At 49.6% G+C, this 24922-nt stretch overlaps 1 protein-coding gene across 7 annotated transcripts in view; it reads right to left on the bottom strand.

The window, feature by feature from the left end:
• RNF213 (ring finger protein 213) overlaps positions 1 to 24922 on the bottom strand; it is a 110275-nt gene that overhangs the window by 75839 nt on the left and 9514 nt on the right. For 4 of the 7 annotated variants that reach the window (XM_082861188.1, XM_082861191.1, XM_082861190.1 and 1 more), the window contains exons 3-10: positions 24285 to 24445; positions 9504 to 10028; positions 9105 to 9227; positions 8344 to 8519; positions 7608 to 7766; positions 7072 to 7274; positions 1826 to 2109; positions 853 to 1109 (exon numbers count right to left, since the gene is read on the bottom strand). In XM_082861188.1, coding sequence (XP_082717314.1) covers positions 853 to 1109; positions 1826 to 2109; positions 7072 to 7274; positions 7608 to 7766; positions 8344 to 8519; positions 9105 to 9227; positions 9504 to 10028; positions 24285 to 24445 — 1888 coding nt within the window. Of the gene's footprint in view, positions 1 to 852; positions 1110 to 1825; positions 2110 to 7071; positions 7275 to 7607; positions 7767 to 8343; positions 8520 to 9104; positions 9228 to 9503; positions 10029 to 19216; positions 19386 to 24284; positions 24446 to 24922 lie in introns of those variants that run through there. The other 3 variants (XM_082861192.1, XM_082861193.1, XM_082861194.1) reach the window with 2 other exon arrangements.

Here is a 24922-nt window from a genome sequence, read left to right as displayed (position 1 = left end):
CTATGCAAGGCCCCCTCTGCCAGAGCTGGGGCTTGAACCCAGGTCATCTGGCAACAGTAAATCTACATATAAAGCAACTTTTTACATGTAAGGAAGGAGCCTATAAATAATACACGGCATGTTCCCTACAATCACAAAACACGGATGTTTCTTAAGACCTGGAAACACTTGTACATTTGCCAGCATTTCTTCTCTCTTTCAAAATGAACGGGGTTTAACTGGGTGTTTTAAATTTGTAAAACCGCAAGGCTGGTGTTCCATAAGACTGACTGCTCAGAGAAGGCTGCCCAATATCACCCTAAAGTTCAATTCAAACAGCTCCAGAAAAAAGACCTTGGGACCATCAGAGGGTTCTGGGGCGGCGCCTCCACCCAGTGAAACATGAGTGCCTTCAGGACAGGCCGCGGCCTCCACACCACGAGTGCTCTGGGCCCAGCGCAGTGACACTCTGGCTCGTGAACTGGGCACGGCAACTGCAGAGGCCACGGGGAGGGCACCCACAGTACTTCCACAAACATCCTCAAGTCCGGCTTCGTTGTCTTACCATGACCCCCCCCCCAAGATACACGCACGTGGGGCTGAGTCATGATACACCTTGAAGCTGCTCAAAAGCAGGGTACTCAGGAGAACGTGAATAAGATGAAAACTGGTATATCGGCTAGAAGAGGCCAGCGGGACAGACACTGACGCGACAACAGTGAGCAGTAAAGTTACGGCTAGTTTTTATTCCTTGCATGTCTTCATCCATTCTCTGACAAGCACTTATTTTTATAATCAGATAAAAACCATTAGAGAGCTAGAAAATCTTTACACACACACACACACACACACACACACACACACACACACTACCTCTGAGATGTTTCAAGGATGTGGATCAGATCCTTGCGAAGGGCATCCGGTGAACTGGCATTCGAGCAAAGGAGGCAACAGAGTGAGCTCAGGTCACTTTCCGGTAAGAGAAAGTGAAATTTTTCCACTGAGAAAAGGACAATCAGGCCCATTCTCAATTTACTCCTCACCGGGCAGTCTTCAGGCAGAGGGTCCGCCCTCATTTCCAGAAATGGTGCCATTTTCTTTGTCAAACATTCCCACAGGTGCTTTCTCACCTGCTCCCAGGAGAAAAGGGAGATACAGAACGACGGCATTGAACCCACCAGAGGTGTCAAGAGCTGCCCATCACTATGCTTACTTCCCCATCAGTTGGGCAGGGAGGGCTCTGTGGAGGGGTCACCCACTGCCTGCCTCCCCACTAAACCCTGAGCATCCCCCTCGCCCTGGGTCTTCGGGAGGTGCCGCCACTGGCACGTCCAAAGGCCTCAGCATGATGGAGGGGCTATCAAGTGGGGGCTCCTGAGCCTTATAAGGATATACTGGTCATCTCAGGTGTGGCTCCAGGTCTGTCTCAGAAATGCCTAAGCCATACCACAGAGCAGGTGGAGATGCAGTGAAGGGCACCAGCCTTCTTGTGGTGGAGGGGAAGGGCAGGTGAGGGGGCGGGACCAGTGGTGGAGGGGGGCAGGTGAGGAGTTGGGACCAGTGGGGGAGGGGGGCAGGTGAGGAGGTGGGACCAGTGGGGGAGGGGGGCAGGTGAGGAGGTGGGACCAGTGGGGGGGGGCAGGTGAGGAGGTGGGAGGAGGAAGAAAATGCGGAGAACAAAGAATTCCCTAGAGGTGGTACTAGGAGAAAAGGGACTGAAATATCCTGTCCCCATCCACCTGGTCCACTGATTCTAGGGGTCATCTGGCCACTAGGAGGTGGAGTGATGCTGAGTGCCCAGGAGGAAGAGAAGGGAGCTGTTGCTGACACCCCTGAGACCTGGTACCTCCTTCTCTTCGTACTGCAGAGTGCTCCACAGCTGTTCTTCTCCTTCATAGATCATGGGCACCCGAATGACAGAATAAAACTGCTGGAACTGGGTGAAAAAGTTCTTTAAATTGATGGCATTCCAGGTCTCAAGGATGCTGAAGATGCGGTCCAGCATGACCGCAGCCGCGATCTGCTTCCCTTTCACCAAGTCTTTCCTTATACCATCTGTTAGATAATCCACCAATTTCCGGAACTTCCCAGGGGGCCTCCTACAAATTATATCATCGTACTGGTGCCAGTCTAAGATTAAAAGAGCAATGTTATACTTAGGAGCATCAAAACCACTAGACCTGGACACTCCACCCTGGAAGGCTGATCTTGACCAGAAGAAATAGGATGAAGGAGCCAAGGAAGGGAAGAAAGACAGGAACGTCACAGAACGTGGTAAATGGAAGGCAGCCAACACTTGCTCCATCCAGGTACCCATCCACAGATAAACAACAGGGGGCCTGGCCCCTGGGTGGAGCACGGCTGTTTAGGACAAGTAACCTGGACACCCTACAGTGAATTGAGTGAGGCACACGATTCAGCTGCCCTGAAAATACTTGAAACATGTCTTTGTCGAACTAGATGGTTCAGCACAATTGGTACATGAGTTCCTTAGAAAATGACCACACAGAGGTCAAAAATTTCGTACTGAAACTGCATCCCTCACTAGCACTTGTGCACCATTTTGGTATGTTACTTGGTGCAAGTGCCCATTTCCTCTGTCCTGGGAACCGTGGTGCCCACTCCATGAAGGACGGTATAGGTCACATGGCAGACAAAACAGCCCTTGACATGGGGCAAGGGCTGAACCCATGGCTGCTCTTATAACCAGCTGAAATGATATGAGTACAGACCTAGAAAACCCAGGAAAATCAATTGTCAAATAATTAGAAGGCAAAGAGGTCAGTAAGGCACCAGAGGCAACACAAGTACATAAGAACAGCCATGAAAATCAGCAAGTCCAGCCTCTGAACAGGTCTCCTTCTCCTCACTGTGCAGTCTGCTCTTTGCTGGAAGTCCCCACTCAGCCACCCCTGCCCCATCCTGGCCCTGCCCAGCGATAACTTGGAATCACTGTTTGGATCTGACCTCAGGCATCACCTCCTGTGGAAGCTTTTCCTGCTCCATATGGTGTGGGACACAATGGCTCTCTCTCGGTTTTATAAAAATGCTCTTCCAGACAAAAGGTGAGTGAGAGCTGCTGGCCTGGAATGGCCAGTGCAGTGGAGGTGAAGGGAGTACCAATCAATGTCCTGGGCATGGGATACCCTCGACGCCAGGACGGTGGGACAGGGAGGGCCATTAATGGTCTTGGCCTTGAAGAATCTACTAGCAGAAATAAAATATTTAAGTTCCAAACCCCCAGAGAAAAGAGAAAGAAAATCCAAAAGTTAGAAAAAGTACAAAAAAGAACAAGGAAACAAGGTAGAGAGAAAAGACATGATTATTTGTCAAAAGTTGAGTCTTCCACTGACAGTCTCAATTCATGCCAATGGGCTAAATTCACCCATTAAAGATGATTAGATTGGGAATTCCCCGGTGGTCCAGTGGTTAGGACTCCGCGTTTCCACTGCACGGGGCACAGGTTCGATTACCAGTCTGGGAACTAAGATCCAGCAAGCCATGCGGCACGGACAAAAGAAAAAAAAAAAATGATGATCACATTGAATGGAAAGAAAAAAAAAACAAACCAACAACAGTCCAGCGAAACAGAGACGGGGCTGCAAGAGTTGAACTTGAGGGCAAACAGCAAGAGTTGGGACAAAAGCAGAGAGGCTAAGAGGGTAGGCAAGGAATGCAGACACAGCAGAATCAGTTTCAGGCAAAACACAGCACAAGGAAAAAGGCACTGGAAGGGACAGAGTGCTCGTGATGGCTGTTTCTGCCACCAGCACACATATCTGCCGTCTGGGTCTCCCCCATGTCACAGGGCTGGAGCCCAGAACCTCCATTCTGCCCGCCTTGCCACAGTGGGTTCTACCAATGAGAGCACCCACAGGAGGCTTAGAAGGAGGGAGAGGGGAGGGAAGTCATCTCTCTCTCTGTTTATTGGGACTGATGAAAACTACATTTATTTAAGATAAACCACCACCACACCAAATAAAACAAAGCACAAAACTTCTCTCAATCAACAAGAGTGCCTTCCAGACACTCCTCCCAAATCACCTGCATTGATGATGTCAGGGGCTGAGGCACTTCCCCACCTGGGCTCAAGTAGTGACCTCCAGACCCTCGGAAGCCAACAAAGGCCCTCCCTGGCACTCCCATCAGGCCTTCCATTGGTTACTATGACTGACCTCCTTACTGCTTAAAACTCCTGATTTAACCCAACTCACCAGGGTACCATCTCCCAGGGAGCTCCAATGTCAACCTACCAACAGGGCATCTAAATAGAACGGCCCACACCAAGAAGTAGGCAGTTTAAGTGCCCGTGCAACAATAAGGAAAAAGCTTTAACACTCATTTTTTAAAAAAGCTTGCAAAGTATAATTATTGAAAAACACTAGAACAATATCACGATTAAGAAAAAAGCATCTGAAAATAATCTGGCAATTCTGAGTTACTCTACAACCTAAAAATCTGCTTAATGATAAACAGCTCATACTACTCAATATCAAAAGACAAACAACCCAATCAAAAAATGGGCAGAAGACCTAAATAGACATTTATCCAAAGAAGACATACAGATGGCCAACAGGCACATGAAAAGATGCTCAACAGCACTAATTATTAGAGAAATGCAAATCGAAACCACAATAAGGTATCACCTCACACTGGTCAGAATGGCCATCATCAAAAAGTCTACAAATAAATGCTGGAGAGGGTGTAGAGAAAAGGGAACCCTCCTACACTGCTGATGGGAATGTAAATTGGTACAGCCACTATGGAAAACGGTATGGAGGATCCTTAAAAAACTAAAAATAGAGCTACCATGTGATCCAGCAATCCCACTCCTGGGCACATATCCAGAAAAGATGAAAACTCTATTTCGAAAAGATACATGCACACCAATGTTCACTGCAGCATTATTTACAATAGCCAAGACATGAAAGTAACCTAAGTGTCCATCAACAGATGAATGGATAAAGAAAACATTATATGTGTGTGTGTGTGTGTGTGTGTGTGTGTGTGTGTGTGTGTGTGTGATGGAATATTACTCAGCCATTAAAAAAGAACGAAATATTGCCATGTGCAGCAAGTGGATGGACCTAGAGAATATCATATTAAGTGAAGTAAGTCAGACAGAGAAAGAAGAATATTATACGATATCACTTGTATGTGGAATCGAAAAGATAATACAAATGAATTTATTTACAAAACAGAAACAGACTCACAGACAAAGTAAACAAACATGGTTACCAAAGGAGAAAGTGAGGGGGAAAAGGATAAGTTAGGAGTATAGGATTAAGAGATATACACTACTGCATATAAAATAGATAAGCAACAAGGATTTACTGTATAGCACAGGAAACTATATTCAATATCTTATAATAAGCTATAATGGAAAATAATCTGAAAAAATATATATATATAAAACTGAATCACTTTGCTGTACACCTGAAACTAACACAACAACTAACTATACTTCAATGAAAGAGAGAGAGAGAGAGGAAGGAAGGAAGGAAGGAAGGAAGGGAGGGAGGGAGGGAGGGAGGGAGGGAGGGAGGGAGGAAGGAAGGAAGGAAGGAAGGAAGGGAAAATCTTTTTAATGGACTTTAAAATGATTGTCTCTGTGTTGAAAAGCGCATCTCTATCTGGTTTGACAGCTTAAGTACCAGGACCCAGCCAGATAAAATCTGAAGTGACTAAGGCAGTGCTTCTTAAATAAGAGCAAATGGGACCTGCTATCCCAAATCACTACCACCTCCTCCGGCAAGAATAGATCAGCATCAGCTCTTGTCTGATGAGGGGTCACCTCAAGCATGGAAACAGCCAGTTTGGATCATCCAGCAAGTACAGGGCAAAACCAGAAAGTATCGCAGGGCTCTGTTCTTTGGTCAGCCCATACAGGATAGAGTCTTTTGGAGGCGATCAAGTCAACACTTGGGCACATTTAAAAAGAGAGCATGACTCTAGTTTCTTCTCTGTCTCTTTGGGCCAGTTCAAAATGACCAAGCACCTGCCCCACTGACCTCAATCGCTGTCAGCCCAACAGAGGTCCCAGCCACGGGCAGCATCAACTGCAAAGACACCTCCAGATGATTCCAAAGCCCAGCCAGCAAATCACTCCCAGCTTTCAGGCCTTCCTAGCTGAGGCCCCAGACGTCAGAGAGCAGAAACCAGCCAGCCCTGCTGTGCTCCATCCAAACTCCTAACCCACACAAGTCATGAGTATAATTAAAAAAATAAATAAACAAAGTACCTGGTCTTGGTGACAGACTGGAACATCTCTCTCAAAAGCTGACAGATGGATCTTTTTAAACAAGGACTTTAATATTAAACAGGCTTTATCTAATAGATATACATACAGCTTTTGAGTCACAAAATTCATTATCCATTCTTTCTGAGCATACATGGAATATTTATGACAGACCAAGAAGTCAGCCACAAAGAAGATCTAAGCAAGTTCCTAAAAGTAGAACCCATATAGACTCTCTATATAGAACACATGCACATGTACACACACACACAAATACACACGCACACTGGACACACACACCTGACACACACACAAACACCACACACACTGCATACAGTGAGTAGAAAACAGAGCACAGAAAGAAGAATTAGATAACAGACAAGAGAAAGAAAGAGAAACAGAATAAAGTGAAAAAAAGAAAATAGAAGAGTGACACTTACGACAGACAGCAGGGGGCAGTGGACCAGCCCTTCATGGCTTCTGCTGGATGTCTTATTCACAGTCGCCATTTGGAAATCTGGGAAGGGCTTGTGGTCCTGGCAGCCCTGTTTCCCTTGCCCTTGCCCCTGCTCACTGCTGCCCCTCTAGGCCCCAGTCCCTTTACTTCCCAGCAGCTCTATCTTCTCTCCTTTCCCTTAGTAAAAATCCTTTCCCTTGTTTACTCTTGTGAGTGGTTAAGCCAACCTGATCAGAAACATGCTTCCAAGCTCAGGTTTATGAAACATAGAGCTGGGGGGGTAGGGCAGAGCCAATGCCAAGCAAAGAGGACCCACACGGGCCAAGGAAAGCCTTTGATCCCCAGGAGGAACGTCCAGCCTTCTGAGCTCCGATCAGGAGCCCAGCCTGAGGCTTACCTCCCGAGCCCAGAAGGGAAGATTTCACATGGAGACAGCGGTTCACGTGCTCGCCTTCCTTCTGCTGACATTTGTAAATGACCTCATACTCCACAGGGCCCTTGCCTCGCCTGAGGACGTACTTGTATGGAATGGGCTTATCCAGGTGCTGCTTAGAAATGATGGTTCTGCCTTCAACAAGGGACCCGTTCTCATGTAGGTCTCTGTGAATAAACAGGACACCAGCCCGTTATCCAAAAATCCTCTCCCAGAAATCTTCATTCTTCTCAAACATAGCACGGAGTGCAGACCCAGAGCTATAAATCGATGCTGACTGAGAGGATGTTTCCGGAACAAGGCATGGTTTTCATGCAGAGACAGAAAACAGGCCAAGGTGAAGTATGACAAAGAAGTGCATTATAGGGAAGAGTTGTTTGAAATATTCATCTTCCCAAAGTTCTAAGGGTTAATCAACTTGATAAAAATTATGATTTCAATGTATTTCAAAGACTGGATGTTCTATACATTTCCTTACAGGCCTACTGGGATATACTCACTTGGTGTAGTACATCTCGCAGACATCATGATTCCATCCGGGCTTCCCAAATTCTTCTCCGCCCCTGACAAACACTTTGTGTTGCTCGGGGTTGAACTCGAAATGTTTTGAAATGATTGCATGGAAGTACACCGTGATTCCTTCCAAGGAGCTCAGTGGGCTGGGGGAAAGCCACGGAGGAAAACACCAATTATATCTGGATCAGTCTACCTCTCTGCGCACACACACACTCACCCCCCCACACACACACAGGCACACGTGTGCACACAGGATCCTTGTTTCTTGGCTGTGCACTAAGACACACCCCAACAAAGTGCAAGAGCGTCCACACTTCAGACAGGCTGTCTGCCGTGTGGGTGCCCTCGGCTCTCCCTCTACAGTGGAGGAGGACAGTGGGCGCGGTGGGGGAGGGGGGGTGATCTCTGCCCAGCTCCGAGGGGCTGAGGGCTGTGGCAGGAGGGGGTGGCTGAGTACTCTGGGACGTGACAGCCTCTCTCCTGACTTCTGTAAGGCCCGTGCTGCCTCAGGGACCCCAGGGACCATATTACAGAGCATTTCACCTGAGAAAGGAATTGGAACAGGTGCCCCTCCACTGCCTACCTCCTGAGTGTTCCCCTTTCCCCCAAGACTCAACAAGAGGGCAAGGTGGGAATCTCTTCTGGGGTGACATGGCCCCTTCCAGCCCCCGCTCAGGGTGGGGACCAGGCCTGTGCCGCCCCGAGCCGGGTCACACCCACCACTCCTTAGCTCCGTGTGAGCTCTCCCTCTGGCTCCTTTGCTCCCTCTCATTTTTCACGGTGGCTGCATTATTTCTGTTATTCCCCTCTGGCTTCTTCGGGTCCTTCGGCTTGGCCTTCTCATTTTCACCTGCTTTTCCTCCAGAAACACCCGTCTGGTCCTTGGTTGCAGCTTCCTGGAACAAGCACCCAAACCCCAATCTTGATGACCAGCCTCCACGTTTGCCCCCAACAGGGGATGCTTCTCATAGCCGCCAGAGTGGTCACATTCCTTCCCTGCTCAGAACCTTCGAATGCCTTCTGGTCCACCTACCACAGCCTCCCAGGACTCCTCTCCGCACCGCTGTCAATGGCCCCTCTTTCCTGCTGCTCCCTGAACAGGTCCACCACACTCTACCTGGGGGCCTTTGCTCGTCCCCAGACAGCCACGCGACTTGCCTGTCACTCTTTCAGATCTCCTTGGAAGGCCTTGCCTGGCACCCACCTCCAACACCCCAGCCCCTCGCCCTACTTCTCTCCGCGGCACTTCTCACAGCCTGACTTCACTTTCTCTTTCTCCCCACTAGAATGTGAGCTCCAAAAGGCAGGAGCTGGTCTCATTTCAAATGTTAGGCTGCACCCCCAGCACCTAACACATATTCACCAAATGATTAAATTGAGCTGTGGAAGGAACGGGGCCAAAAGGAGCAGCCCATGGGACAGACAGCAAGGACGGGGACGGCTTCCTGGAAAGCCGACCAGGTCGGAATGAGACGCTTTACCTGGTGGTTGTCTCGGGAAGCAGGGACACTTGTGGGAGGCTGTTTCATTTTCTCAGTCTGATTTTTAACTTCTTTCCCAACTCTTTTCCCTGCATCAGCTGGCTCAGCTGCAGCAACACTTGCCTGGAAGAAATAAAGACCCCAAAACATCAGGGCCAACAGGACAAAATGGACAGGGAAACTCTGACTCAGTGGCATAAGGGTAAGTATATGCCACCAGCCCAGTGACAGGGGTCAGCAGCTCGGGGTGGAAGGGCAGCCCCTTCCACAGCCCCCCTTCCCAGGGAGCAAGTAGTGGCCACCCTTCCCAGACAGTGAAGTACTGTCAGAACTGCACTGCACAGCAAGGTGTCGAGACATAGCAGGCCAACCCCGGTCGTCACTCCCCTAACAACTCACCCCAGAGGCAGGGGCCCTGGCCTGCTGCCCAGTGGCCCGCGGCTCTTTCCCGGGCCTGGAGTGGTCCCCCTTTGGCTCAGGCAGTGGGAGCTCCTGAGCAGCATCTCTCTCCCTAGGAGGGCCTTCACTGGCAGAAGTGGGGAGGCCTTTGCCCTCGGAGGGGTTTGGGGAGTGGTGGTCCTTCCCTTCCGGGAAGGCTCCTCCCAGAGTCTGGTCCTGGGGTACCGGGCTGCTCAGAGACTCGGTGTCCGTAGCTGCTTCTACTCCTCTCGCAACCTGGCCCTGCAGAGGGCGGCCCACAGCCTCCAGCGGCGTCTTGTCCACACTTGGGGGCTGGCTTGTCTGGTGGGTGGGACCACCCTGCTGAGCTGGGCTTTGGGGTGGGGCTGTGTCCGGGAGCTCAGGGTTTGCAAGCGAACTCAGACTACAGGGGCCCAAGAGGGATGAGGACAAGGGATCCAACTCTGCAGACGTGGAAGCATTCTGATTCATTTTCTTCCTTTTTCTCCTTTTTCTCCCTTTCCTCTAAACAGAAAAAGAGACACACATGTTATTTCTCAGGTTTACTATACTCTCACCAATGTTTTCCTCCAATTTCCTTTCAATTTCTGAAGTACGTCAAGTGTAGCTCGACCAAACCACCTTACATCTGTTAAATCTACCATGTCTTTACCTTGGAAAGAATGAAATTGAGACACAAAGTGAATGGGAGTGGTGAACAGAGGGGAGGGACAAGTGGGGAGCAGTGATGGTCACACGCTTCGTTCTGTCCAATCCAAGCGGAGACCCTCACATGGAATTCCTTCCCATGGGACATCCTTTAAGGATGGCTTTCAAATGTTAGAAAGCAGGTACAGGTCCCCACACATCATACTCCATATACGTATTATGTACAAAATAGAGACGGAAGAATGAACAGAAGTCTAAGTAGTTGCTTCCTGCACCCGCACTGGCATGTTACACCTCTGCCTGAGAGCCTTGCTCAAAGGCAAGAATCCTCAACTTCAGAATCAGAGATGGAGCCTGCGAGAAGCAGGAGTGGCAGGACCCTTTGAGGACCCCATGGGGCTGGATGCCCTGCACGCTTGGGGATCCTGCTCTGGAGCAAGTATTCATTGGTTCATTAAGTGCTAGTAATCATGCCTGGGCTGAGTCCCCGGGAGAGGGAGACGGAAGGCCTCGGGGTTTCTCTGCACATGGAGTGGGGCAGCCTTGCTCTGGGTCAGCTTCCAGATTTTCTCCAAGAATCCTGACCAAACTTCGTGCCCATCCGCTCGAAACAAGCAACATGACACACAGGCCACCCTGGATGGCAATTTCCCAGCCTGACACTGACCCCTGCTAACATCGCAGTAGAAAGAGGCTTAAGAAAGGTCATTCGAGGCAGTCACTTCCCCAGCTTCCAGGGCGTACAGATCTCTGAAGATTTTGCCAACATACTGATGGTGACTCAGCACGTCTGGAGGACCCAAGGTTCTACATTTCCATGGTGCTGCTGCCAGACCAGGCCTGCTCTGTGAGCACGAGGACCAAGCAGCTCCCTACCCCAGGTGCCCGACTGATCCGACTGGCCTGGGGGCACGGGCACCAGCATCTCCATTAGCTTTCCTGGTGGTCCTGACATGAAACCTCACTGGGAACCACAGGTCAGACCAGCAGAAAGCTGTGTGTGGACCCCACAGCCCCAAGCCCTTTGCAGAATCTCCTCCTTTTTCAGCGTGAGGCTGGCTTAAATCAAGTCGCTTAGTTCTACCCTGATTTACCAAGGAACCTGGAACGTTGTCCTAAGCGCATGCAACAAGAAAGTAAGACACGTTCCTCCCCTATGAAGCTGATGGTTTAGTAGGAGAGAAAGACTAAAAACAAATGGTTTTAGCATGTTGGAAGGACTCGCAGGCTTCCCAGGGAAGAGGCGCAGGTTGAGTCTGAAAGCCACCAAAGGCCGAGGAGGCAGTTTCATCCATTCGGCAAAGATTCCCGGGTCCTACACGTCTGAAGGTGGCCAAAGCCACAGGCTGCCTCATATGCTGACTTGCCCATCCAGAATCAAAGCGTACGTGTGGCCGGAAGACCCTGCAGGACTGGCCCTCACTGCCTGCTAACCTCATCCCCTGGCCTCCAGTATTAATCCTGTTTTTTACTTTCTGTATTTTAGGATGCTCTGGCATTTGCGGGGGCCTTGCTAATCCTGGAGAGACTGCCCCTCCCAGGGCTAGCTAATTCCCAGAGAGAGGGATCTCTCTGAGCAGATGAAAGATCTGAGCAGATCTTTCATCTGCAAACCAACTAACACGGAGCCCTGCCCCCCACCTCCTTTATCAAACTCTCCCTCCAAGCCAACATTCCCTGCCCTGAATCACCGCAGGGCCAAGTACAGGACAGCTAGACAATCCTATAACCCAGAGCCCACAAAGAGTATTCAAACCAGCCAAACCTAAACCTGCTCGAACCTGCCTGCCTTTCCCCACAAGGCAGACTCTGGGCCACGTTCTCTCCTTGCTCCTTCTCCCTCCCGTGGGGCCCTGTGGACGTGGCCCCCCTGCTGGAATCCATAAGTACCACTGACCTCTCGTGTCATCACCAGTTATACGAGCAGGGCGCCTCCTGCCTCAGGTTCTGTCTTTCCCCAGACACCTCCTTCACTTAGTCCTCTGCCCCACACCCCTCAGCAGACCACCCGGACACCCTCAGTAGGAAAGCAAACCTTCACAGCCCCGCATCTGCTTTATTTCCCTCCTTGGCCACTGTCAACTAAATATGTCTTTATTTTCTCTCCCCTCCAGGAAGGAAGTCCTTGTTTTCTTCACTGCTGCATCCACAGTGTCCAGAACAATCCTTGACCCCCTATAGGTGCCTAATCACTTCTGTCTCATTAAATAAATTCCTTGGAAAGTCCCGTGTTTCCCTGTAGCACCAGCATGTTTCCTCTCCCCCTGGGACCCCACACCCCTCAGTCGGCTCTGTGATCAGATCCAAGAACAAAAGGTTTTGACTTCTGATTTCCAATTTGCCTTTCTCCCCTTTACCTTGCTTTCTCCTTTTCTTATCCTTATTTAACTGTTCTTTATATAAGCTGCTTCAAAACCCTAGAATGAGATTTAGATTTTGCACAGGTGACTTAGAGTTCTCTCAACACACATCTATGGGGGCACGTGAGTGCCCGGCCCCCTCATGGGTCTATAGACAGGACTGGGATGTTGGCAGATCTCAGGCTGCTGGCACGCCTGCCATATAGCAAGGCTCGAGGCTAAAGTCTAAAATTTTCCTTGACAAAACTCAAGTTTATATGTATGATACTTGTTACATATTTACGTATTCCTAATTCTTGTGGTCTGTCATTTGACCACATTAGTCAGGAATATGCACACTAAAACTAAACACTGCTGATTGGGAATGCATGCACGGACCTGGGTCACAACCTCTGGATGTTGGCAGCGGATGGGGGCGGTTGGGAGGAGATCCCAATAGTTGCCCACGTTTACAATGGATGGTAGGGGGTGAGTATTCACTTAGTTAATCCTGCATTTATGTTATACATACCCTTTATAGTGGGCATAATATTTAATTAAAACATTTTTTAAATGAAGAGTTTATTGACTTGGAAGGGATGCTACCGAGCTTTCTGGGGACTGCAATGTTCTGTCTCTGGATCTGGTGGGGGTGACAAAGCTGTACACACAGCAGAACATCTAGGGGGCTCTGCCCTGAAGACCTGTGCATTTCATTCAATACCAATTATACCTCAGTTCAAAAGCTATGCTGCGGGAGCTTCCCTGGTGATGCAGTGGTTAAGAAATCTGCCTGCAAATGCAGGGGACATAGGTTCGAGCCCTGGTCCGGGAAGATCCCACATGCCGCGGAGCAACTAAGCCCATGGGCCACAACTACTGAAGCCTGCGTGCCTAGAGACCGCGCTCCACAATAAAAGAAGCACTACAAGGAGAAGACCGTGCACTGCAACGAAGAGTAGCCCCCGCTCACCACAACTAGAGATAGCCCGCGCGCAGCAACAATGCAGCCATAAATAAATAAATAAATAAATTTATAAAAAAAGAATGTACAACATTATAAAAAAAAAAAAGCTACACTGCGCCAGCTCTATATGCATACATAAAGGCTATTCCTATTCCTGTCCAAAGAGAATTAATTAGAAAAAAACAACAGTTTGCTACTTCTTGGGGGGGGGCGGGGTTTGGTCAGAATACACCTCTGATTTTATAATGAGCATCAGTTTGTTTTTCCATCAAAAGAACAAAGGCTTCCCATACAGGGAGAGCAGAGAGGAGACCCCAGTCTGGGGGAAGGCAGGCCAGCTCGTTCACTCACCTGAGTGCTGGGTCAGGAGCACACAGAAGGGTGGTGCTGCGGACCCTGAAATGGTACCTATAGCAGGATGCGGGGGTGACAGGTGGGAACACTGACTTGTTGGACAGAAAGTCAGTGAAGCCGCTTGACAAAAGCTGACGTGTTGGAGGCTAAGTGGGCCCACTAGCTCTGCCCCAATTCCCAGGGGTCCTCTGCCTTCACCTGCACTGATAGTGACAGGGAGAGAATAGAATAATTAAAGTTAGTTTAGAAATCCCACTAGGGCATTAAAGACAGAAAAGGAATTTTAAGGGAGCTTAGGAAGCTGTTGCAGGCCAATGACCACTCAAGAAAAGAATCCAGCAACCTAGCAATAATCTGTGCTACCTTGAAGGAAAACCAGGCACATCCAAGCACCAGGCACACTCAAGCCACAGGTCCTGAGAGTTAAAACACAAGACAATAGATATGGGGTCCTGGTCTTGTTACTTGAAGTCAGGGAGTTAATGGTCCCCAAAGAGTAGCATTTCTGCATGTAGTCAAGACGGGAGCATAGGTGAGGGGGGGAAAGAAACTAGGTGAAAGAGGACACTATACTGAAACCTTAGATGAATTACAATATTTTAGTGTATGTTACCATCCTTTTGCTAACACATAGGTGATTTAAATAGTGCCATGATTGTCCCTGTTAGACCATATATAGGGTCAAAGGAGGAACTAATGATGTAAGCCTTGATGTCTACCCAAAAATGAGGAAGAAGGTGGTCTTCTCCCCTCCCCACTTTTTCTTTGATTATAAAAATGTAGCCCTCTTTGTTCTTGGGGCTGCGCTCCCTTGCCTGCCCACTTGTATCTGTCACAAGTGTCCTATGCTAACAAACCCACTCTTTGTCTGTCGCTTTACCTCATGCTGAATTATCTCTGTGATGAGACAAAAGAACCTGAGTTTCATTAAGTCCTGAGACCAGGTGAGCAGTTTCAATTAAAAGACAGTGGGTTCGAGTCCCCTCCTAAGTCAGGGCTCGTGGGTTCAAGGCCCAATCTGAGGTGCAGCTGGGTTCGAGTCCAATCTGAGAAGGAGTGCGGTTTCAACAGCAAGTGCTTTGCCAATTCAGGGAGGACGGCAGGGCTGAGGAGAGTGTCACCTTTCCACCTGGCATCTGATCAAGCACTTCCTTCTAGTAAACAGGCACTGCCCAAGCTCCCCCTCTGCAGCCTTCCTTCCCACCGTCTCCAGACCCAGGTAACCTTTCTCAGCTTCAGTTTCCACTTTTGTAGAACTGGGATGACACATGTGGGCAGTGCTTCAGTGGGGGGAGCAGGGTGGGGGGTCTGTCTACAAACATAAGGTGGGCTTTACAGAATCAGCAAGAGAAAAGAAACTGGGATGAGAACTAGAAAGATCAGGTTGACCCCCCAGCCTGACCTATCCCAACCAGTGGTATCATTAGGACCAGGGCTGGCCTCTCAATTAGACGCTAGCCAACTGCAAAAGGGAACTAAGACTCCATAGTAGGGAATGCCGAGGAGGAAGTGAGGGTCCATCAGGAAAAAGTCCAACAAGAATCTCTACTAAGGGAACCACACGATTCCTGGATGTGCTGAGGAAGCCTGACTGGACCAGTTCTGGAGCCTTGGAGAGGTGCTTGGACCATCCCTGCCCCGCCAGCTGCCTGGCGTCCTGCTCCCACTCCCCAACTCCAGGAAATGGTCCCCTGAACCTCCCATTCTCAGCCAAGTGGCTCAAGCAGGATTAACTCTACTCCAGCTGCAGGGTCAGCATACCACCCTGGCCACAGTGACTGCTTCAGGGATGGGTATGTATTCCAATCACAGCCACTGAGGTTTGAGGAGAGCTTCCCCTGGGAAAGAGACGCTTCCTCTTGCTTCTCTGGAAGCCCCCAAAGGAGGCATTCTCTTGTCCCCTGAATGATGCAGTGGGAAGTGGCTAACTGTGGAAGGGTCCACAGTGGTGGAGACTGCTTCTGAGAGGCCAAGGAGCCAACTGACATGAGAAAGGCAGTGCAAAGACACAGAGAGATACCCGGACTTTGGGAATATCATCTAGGTGCCCAGATTAAACCTCGCATGCAGCTAGGTCTACCTGAGGATTTCTCAGTTACGAGAGTGACAGATTCCCTTTATTGTATTAATTAACCAGAGCTGGGTTTCAATTATTTGCAACCAAAAGATTTCTAATGGTTAAAATACTCAAACTTCCGAGTAGGGTGTTTCCTTTTTACAGAAGCCCCAAATAAGTCAAGGTAATCATGTTCTAACAGCTTTGGTGCATAAGATGTCAGGCTCTGGTAGATATGCTTGGGCCACAGCATCCTCAGGGCTCCTGTAACATTCATGGCACAGTACAGGAGGATCCCTCTGTGACACGTGTGTGATCAGATGCCTTCTGGGCATCACAGAAGCTGGTGGGAGGTTTCTGACCTCATGAACAGGTGCCAGCCGCCCCCCAGGGAACATGGGTCAGGTCTGCCTTCTAGAAGGAAGGGCGCTGTCAGCAGGGAAAGAACAAGGAAGCACACACCACAGTGAGCTAGGCGACCCCGCGGAACCAGGAGGGTCTGGGAGGTGCGGCTGTGTAAAGATGGCAGTAAATGCAAGACGGACCCCTGGAGGGATGTGACCCAGTTCCTGGAAGACAACCATTGGGAGAAAGGGTGACACGATAACAGCCCATCACGCGGACCCCAGACCACACCCCAGCCCCCAAGAGCAGACTGGTGGATGTCGCCACACCTGTGGTGGCAGCCACCAGCCCAAACCCTCTTTTTAATATAACCAAAACCCTGGAATCTAAAAACATGATACCAATGAACTTATTTACAAAACAGAAATAGACTCACAGACATAAAAACAAATATGGTTATCAAAGGGGAAATGTGGGGGAGGGATAAATTAGGAATTTGGGATTAACAGATACACACTATTATATATAAAATAGATAAACAACAAGGACCTACTATACAGCAAAGGGAATATAGTCAATACCTTGTAATAACCTATAATGGAAAAGATTCTTAAAAAGGATCTATATATGTAATATATACATAACTGAATCACTTTGCTGTACACCTGAAACATTGCAAATCAACTATACTTCAATTTGAAAAATAATAATAAAATATGTAAATAAATAAAACCAAACCCCACCCATCTGAGAGGCAACAGGGCAGCCTCTGGGCGGTGGGCATGTGCTCTCCTCTGATCACCCCTCCAGAGAACTATCCCACATTTGCTGCCCACTTATCTCTTTCTCCTGGGAACTGCCTTTTATGTCCTTCACCCATTGTTCTGTTAGTGCGTGGATGTCTTATTTCTTTGAGAGAATTGATTAGGTATTCCAGTCGTGAACGCTTTGTCACATGTTGCAAATGTTTTCTAGCCATCTGCTTTTCCACTTTATTGCTGAATGGTCCCCTCTAACTCAGAATCTGGAATATTTTTGTGCCCCTATCAGCATTTAAGGGGTTGTTTTGGTGAGCCTTAGGAATATCTATATAATTTTATAAATAGTCCCCTATATTTACAAGAACTTTTAGGGTGTATTTTACTTTAAAATGGTCAACCAAGCTGGTATATATTTTAGTGTTTAGTATGAGTAAAGAACCGTTTTTTCCAAATGGTGAGCCACGGTTCAAACACCCCTTACTTAACACAGCTTTACTCTCTGATACATGATGCCACCTTTACCATGTGCTCAACTGCCATAAATGCTCACATCTGCGTCTGGATGTTCTACGTCAACCCTCCCTGATGGGTCTCTGTTACTCCATTAGGATGTTATATTGCTATGTTTATAGCTTATGATACATTTTGATGTCAAATCTCCCATTTATTTTTCTACTTTTCTACATTTTTCATAGGAACTCTTGCCAATTTATACTCTAGATGGACTTTAGAGTCTTTTATCTATTTCAAAACAAAAACAAAAGCAAAAACAAACCCACTGGGAACAATACTACTTTTACACATTAATTGGCTAATTGGATGTATACATCTGAGGAGAGAACTGACATCTTTACGATATTAAACCTTCCTTCTGGGAAAATCTATTTGCAGTTTGGTTTTCCTGTTTGTGTAGATCATGAAGGGGTTCTCCCCCCACTCCACCCCCCCATTTTCTGTTAGTGCTCGCACCCTGATGTCCGCTGTATTTACAAGGTGCTTTTTTTTTTTTTTCTTCGGTACGCGGGCCTCTCACTGTTGTGGCCTCCCCCGTTGCAGAGCACAGGCTCCGGACGCACAGGCTCAGCGGCCATGGCTCACGGGCCCAGCCGCTCCGCAGCATGTGGGATCCTCCCGGACCGGGGCACAAACCCATGTCCCTTGCATTGGCAGGCGGACTCTCAACCACTGCGCCACCAGGGAAGCCCTACAAGGTGCTTTTGCTTTTTTTGTTTTTGTTTTTGGCTGTGCCACATGGCTTGTGGGATCTTAGTTCCCCAACCAGGGACTGAAGTCCGGCCCCAGGAGGTGAAAGCACCAAGTCCTAACCACTAGATGGCCAGGGAGTTCCCAAGGTGTTTCTGTTCTTAACTAACCAACAGACCCAAGCCCAGAGGCAAGACCACACCTGGTTTACATGCTTCCCCCTCACACCGAGCACCCAGTGCCCCACAGGCAGCAGCTGCTCAAATAAATCTTTGTTAAATGAATCAATGGCCATCTTACTCAGGAAAAAAGTCACCATTCTGTAAAAGACTGATAGGTAAATACCACAAACATCACTCTTCAATGTCTGAAGCCTCACTGCTTTTCCTCATAAGCAAAAATACTTCCATTACATATATTAGGTAGTTTCACTTTTGATAGTATTCGTGAAATCTGCAAGACTCACAAATGCTATAGAAAATGAAAGAAGTCGGATTTGAACTTCCAGAAACCAGAGACTAAATTTAGCGGGCTTCCTCCGCACAACCGGGGTTCAGAACACGAGCCCATAACCTCAGGCGCTGGCAGTTGCAGAGACTGGGGGTTTTCTCTAAGCCCCAGCAGAGGCTCGGCCTTTCACCCCCACCAGACTAGTCCCAGCTCCCACGGAAAACCCAGGCCCCCGCTGCTCTTTTCCATGCAGAGAATCTGTATGGCCTGTGGGACTTTCAGGGTAAGTTTTCCCATGAACCAAAGAAGATAGCTGCACAAGAAATTAAAAGATGGATGGAAAAGTGGGGTAGGGCGCCACATACAATAAAGCTGAAATTCAATGTTAGCAGAACATCCTCAGAGTCACAAGAGCTGACACCTAAAGGCATGGCTCCTTCCTAGACCAGTCCAGGTAGGAGTGAAAAGCACCTCCCCACCAGCCATCCTCAGCATCAGAGAAGGTGTGAGGCTCAGTTTCATGCAAGCCTCGGCGGGAGGCATCGTGTGCCACTATTTATGCAAACTACCTGCTCAGAGTCTGAAGAGCACGCATCAGGGACCTCAAACGGGGTTGCATCCTCTTTTCTTCTTTTGCAGGCAGAGTAACTAGCAGCCTCCAGCTCATCGGATGTGGATGTGCCGCCTGCCGCATCTACAAAACCCTCTGACGCAACTTCCTGTTGAAACATGACCCCCTTCAGACAGGACAGGGTGACCACAGGCCCCGCTCCATCAGGACCTAAGGGACCCCTAACTCAGCCCCAGGCAGAGAGATGCTCTCGAGTGAGGACTAAACCAGCCCCCCAGCCCCCGGGGCGTCCAGGCTCAGCAGGCACAGGGTCCCGGGTGTAGGGAACCCAAGAAAGGGTCCTGCAGGTGGCAGGCAGAGCAAATCCATGCAGGCAAGCTGCCCCATGCTAGAGCTGGTGCCTGTAAGCCTTGGCACACCAGACCTCCCATGCAAGCAGGCCCAGGCCCTGGTTCCCTAAGCTCCATCACAACGCCTAGGCCAGTGCTTCCACACAGATGCAGCTGCGGGGACACTCCTGGAGGAGCAGGCAGCCCAGCACCTGAGGCCAGGCCTCGAGGGGGCTCTCGGGGACGAGGGGCACGCAGGGCAGTGCCCAACCCCTCTGGATGGCACACCCCAGGCAGCACAGAGCCAGTCCTGCGCCATTCCCCTTGGGTGCAGGTCAGGGGAGGGTACCTGGGCCTCCCACATGGGGGCCTCATGGCTGGCACTGCCCTCAAGGACGGACAAGGGGAAAGACCACGAGCCTCTGACCGAGTGTTGGGGAGGGCAGGCAGTCAGCGTGGAAAGGGAAGGGGAGTTCTCCGAGGGGTACTTGCAAAGGCCCAGTGGGTGAGACGGGTCAGAGCACATGGGTGGCCCAGGCGCAAAGCCCACCCCAGTCAGCGCCAGGTACCCAGGCTGGCTCCATCCCCTCCCAGAAGGAAGCCGACGATGGGGACCGAGGCGACACTGGAAGGAACCACAGGGTCAGTAGGCGCCTTCAACCCAACTCTCTGGGCTCCATCCTGTGCCCCTCTTCCTCACAGGGCGGGGGAAGCTGTCCCAGGGGAAGAATGAATCCATTTGGAAGCAAGAACCACCAAAGCCGCCCTGTCAATCAGCACCAAAGGGCCACCACAGGAAGGGCAGGTAGGGACAGGTGCTCCCCACGGCCCGTAACCCCAACACCCCTGCACCCACTGCACGACAGCCGGGTGAAGGGCCCACTCACTCAGCGGCTGGGGATGAGGCCAAGTGGTCCGGGTCCTGGTTCTGGCCTTTTCCCTTGGTCCCCCGCATGTCATCCCACCACTGTTAGAACATCACGGCCTCGCCCGCAGGCCCTTCCGACCATGCACACGCCACTGTCTACTAGGATTATATAAGGTCACTGCAGGGACTGGCAACAGTCACAGAAGCCCTCAGGAGCTAATCACCAGACAACCCCCCAGCGTTCCTGTGTTCACTGCATCTGGCTTCTCCTGTGTGGGTAAGTGTGCATTCAGGCTTTTGTTTTTAAATCCCCTTCTATGACAATATTACACAGTTTTCTTATATCGAGGTGAAGATCATAACATAACCTAAAGTTAACCACTTTAAAGTGCACAACTCAGTGGCATTTAGTACTGTATGGCCATCGCTTCCATGTAACTCCATCATTCTCGTCCCACCAGGAGGAACCCCGTACCCAGCCCCTGGGTGAGCTCCGGGCACCTGCGTGGCTTTCTCCAGATTCCTCACCAATCCTGGTAGCTGTTTCAAAATCTTATTCCCCAGAGGAACCTTCTTCTCAGGCTTTTTACCCCAGGCTTCCAGCACATCTGCTGGTGACCCCAGCTGGAACCTTCCACCCGGGGTGGGGGGAGCGCAGGTAGCACCTTTCCATCTGCCTTCAATGCTTTTGAGGAACACCCTCTGCACAGCTGCTTTTCCACCCTTAGAGAGTTAGTTCCAAGTCAGGTGTAAAAAAGGCAAGTGCCCTGTGTTATTCCTTCTGGGAACTCCCAGACAGGCCACAACATACTTCCTTGGGGACAGGTCTGCTCGGCCCCCTCCGGAACAGGGAGCCCACAGCAGAACATCAGAACGAGGCTGTCATCCTCAGACCACCAGCACGCGGGAGAGGAGGGCACGGCTGAGTTAAGGTTGAGCTACGGCACCACAAAGCTCTGCTACCAGGTTAAGCCCCTTTTTCTTGATTCTGCGCTCACTTGGTTACTGCAAACCTCAGACTACTTTCCAGAGTTCCAGTAAAGTTTATTCTTACAGTTCTCACTTACTGGGGTGTTTCTCTGAGGGGACAGGCCCTCGGAGTTCCCTTCTCTGCCATTTTTGCTGATATCACTCTACTATACGTTGTCCTTTATCTTTTTATTTATCTATCCGATTTGATTACAAGAATTCCTTCATATCTTTAATCTTTGACAGTAATAACAGTTGGAAGCCACAGTACTTTCTGCCATAAGGATGATACAAATGACACTCCCCAGGGTGGAATATTCAGGTGGACTCCAACATTTGGCCATAAAACACTAAGGCTGTGATAAAATCTTCAAATGAAATCTCACATGCCTGAGGTTATTTTCTGACAATGACAGTAGAGAAGCAGAAGAGCAGGGGGCACCTGCCTCACAGGGGGTCCCACCACATTACTTTCACCTGCAGGGAGAAAACTGCCCCATCGCTGCAAATGCTGACTTTTAGTCAATTTGTTCGTTTGATAGGTTTAATACAAAACCTTGCAACTCTTTTGAGTGTTTGATTCAGAGGTGGGACAGTTATACATTTAATGGCCATTTCTATCTTCTCTATTGTGGACTATATCTATTGTTGGCCCATCTTTCTATTGGGTTAGTTACTGTTTTCTACTTGATTTCGAAGAGCTTTTGACATATTGAGGCAACTCACTCTTTGCTAAAAAAAAAATGTTATGTAAATATAAATCTTTTTATGTATATACAAGTACTTAAATACGTATTTTTCCTAAACTGTTTGCCCTTCATTTGTACTCATGATATGAGGTTTTTAATTCTTTTAAGACTTTTTCTGGAGTCACATATACCAATCTTTTATTTGTATTTTTCACCTTTGCTTTAATTACTAGAAAATCTTTCCCCATCCATGGGTCAGATAAATATTTATGTATATTTTCTCCAACTGTTTTTATACACATTAGGGTTTGTTTCTGGATTAGCTATTCAGGTACATTGACTCCTCCCAAGATTCACTGTTTTGTTTTTTTGTGTGTGTGTGTGGTACGCGGGCCTCTCACTGTTGTGGTCTCTCCCATTGCGGAGCACAGGCTCCGGACGCCATGGCTCATGGGTGCAGCTGCTCCAGGGCATGTGGGATCTTCCCGGACTGGGGCACGAACCCGTGTCCCCTGCATCGGCAGGCGGACTCTCAACCACTGCACCACCAGGGAAGCCCCAAGATTCGCTGTTTTAATGACTGGCTTTGAAACATGTTTTTGTTCATCTAATACATCAAGTCCCACTCAAGGCTGTTCTTTTTAAAAATTTTCTTGGTTATTCCTGCTCATTTTTTCTTCCAAGAGAAGCTTAAACTTACTCAGTCAAGGTTAAAAAAAAAAGCCCTAATCCTGCTGGGCTCAATACCATTTTCAATCACAGTGTCATACACTTACTTCCTAATGGTGTGTGTTTCTTGATACTCACTTTAAGAGTGTACCCAAGGGACTTCCCTGGTGGCACAGTGGTTAAGAATACACCTGCCAATGCAGGGGACACAGGTTCAAACCCTGATCTGGGAAGATCCCACATGCCATGGAGCAACTAAGTCCGTGCGCCACAACTGCTGAGCCTGCACTCTAGAGCCCACATGCCACAACAGTGAGCCTGTGTGCCACAACTACTGAGCCCACACACCACAACTACTGAAGCCCCATGCCTAGAGCCCGTGCTCCACAAGAGAAACCACTGCAATGAGAAGCCCGTGCACCGCAATAAAGAGTAGCCCCCGCTCACTCCAACTAGAGAACGTCTGCACACAGCAACGAAGACCCAACGCAGCCAAAAATAAATAAATAAATTTATTAAAAAAAAAAAAAAACCGTTTACCCCAAATTTCAGTGTCCGACGTGGCCCAGGATGGGAGCTGGCCATCCTGCTTTGGACAGGATTATTGTCCAAGGGGAAGGATACACTCACATATACACATCACAACTACCCCACACACTCACACACACGCATATACCACACACGCATTCTCATACGAGTGCATACACATATACTATGTACACACATTTGCTCACACATGCATGCACACACACACTCACAAAGGGCTGCAACACTGCCAGCTGCAGTACCTCCCACACTGTCTGACCACAAAGAACAACTGAGGACCAGACAAGAAACCAGCCCCCACCAGGCAGAGAGACAATGTCCCTCCCAGTCCTGTAAGAAACCTGGGAACAGACCCGGCTGTCTGCCTCTGGACAGGCTAGACTTCAGCGTGGGGAGCTCTCCCCCATCATTCTCCCTGAATCTGCCCAGGTAACTCTCTGCAAGCCTCGCCTGGACTCCAGCCTGGTCACTTACTCAGGAGACGCTCTCTCGGGGTCTGACACTTACAAGGAGAGCAGACAGCTTGGCTTCCCCTTCAAGGAAGAACGTCTGGGTAACTGGTGGCATTTCCCGAGCACCCCCCTTTCCTCAGAGCCTGGAGGCACCTTATGGACTGCATGGTCCATGCAAAACGCCCAGAGAAGAGCCAGATACCCACGTGGCAGAAGCTCAGGCACCCAGCCCCAGCCCAAGCACAGCATCTGGGAGACACGATGTGCTGGGTATATGGTGGGAGGAAAAGGAAGGGGGATGGGAAACCAGAGACCCTGCGATGAATCAGGCACAGAAGGGGCGGCTCTGGCACAGCCCAGCATGCAGGGGCCAACGGGCTGCACATCAGAGTAATAACGTTTTCCCGGAGAGGATGCTGTGGGGACATGCGGGACCTTGTTCAGCCACTGATGAAACCACAGCAAGAAACAGCATCCTTGCAGAGCAGGTGGATGGGCAGAACCATTCCTCCCAGACCCACTTCCCCAGGGGCCAGGCACTCACTCTCTGCATTTGCCAGGAGATGTCCGAACAGGGCTCATCTGGGTTTTCTTGCAAATCACCTGAGCCCAGCGACAAGAAAAGGCTGCTGTCCTCCCTCAGCTCTTGTCCACACTCCATTTCTCCCTCCGGGGCCGATGTCGCCTCGAGGCTGTTCTCAGAATCTACAAAGGCAGATGCACATGGGTCACATCTCGGAAAAACAAGTGAACGTCACGGAGGAAAACTTGGACTCCTCCCACGAGCGTTGTCCAAGATTAGCCCTCTCCCCACTCGAGATCCTGCCCTGCGTGTGGTGAGGCAAGCCTGGTACAATTTCTGCTGTCTGGTGGGCAAGAGGGACCCAGGACCCTGGCCCCAGCCCAGCAAGAGAGCACAGTCCAGTGCCTCCTTGTGTCTGCATCAGCACAGCCCCAGACCCTGATGTCTCAGCGACATCTCAAACTCTACAGAGCTCCAAACCGGGACTGCCGCCCGGCCCTCCCTCCCAAAAGCAGCCCCCCTCTCTCCCCAGGGGCGGGCTCCCCCTTCCCAGCCCGTCTCCCAGCAGGGCCCAGGGGTCTCCCAACACCTCCCTGTACTCATCCATCCGTGTGTCCTGGGGGTTGGTCTGTCTCCAAATTCACACCCATTTAGAGCTG

The sequence above is a fragment of the Leucopleurus acutus genome (assembly GCF_964270905.1).
Source record: "Leucopleurus acutus genome assembly, chromosome: 19".
Lineage (NCBI taxonomy): Eukaryota > Metazoa > Chordata > Mammalia > Artiodactyla > Delphinidae > Leucopleurus > Leucopleurus acutus.
The sequence above is the reverse complement of the archived record's forward strand: the minus strand, read 5'-3'. Positions and strand labels throughout refer to the sequence as shown.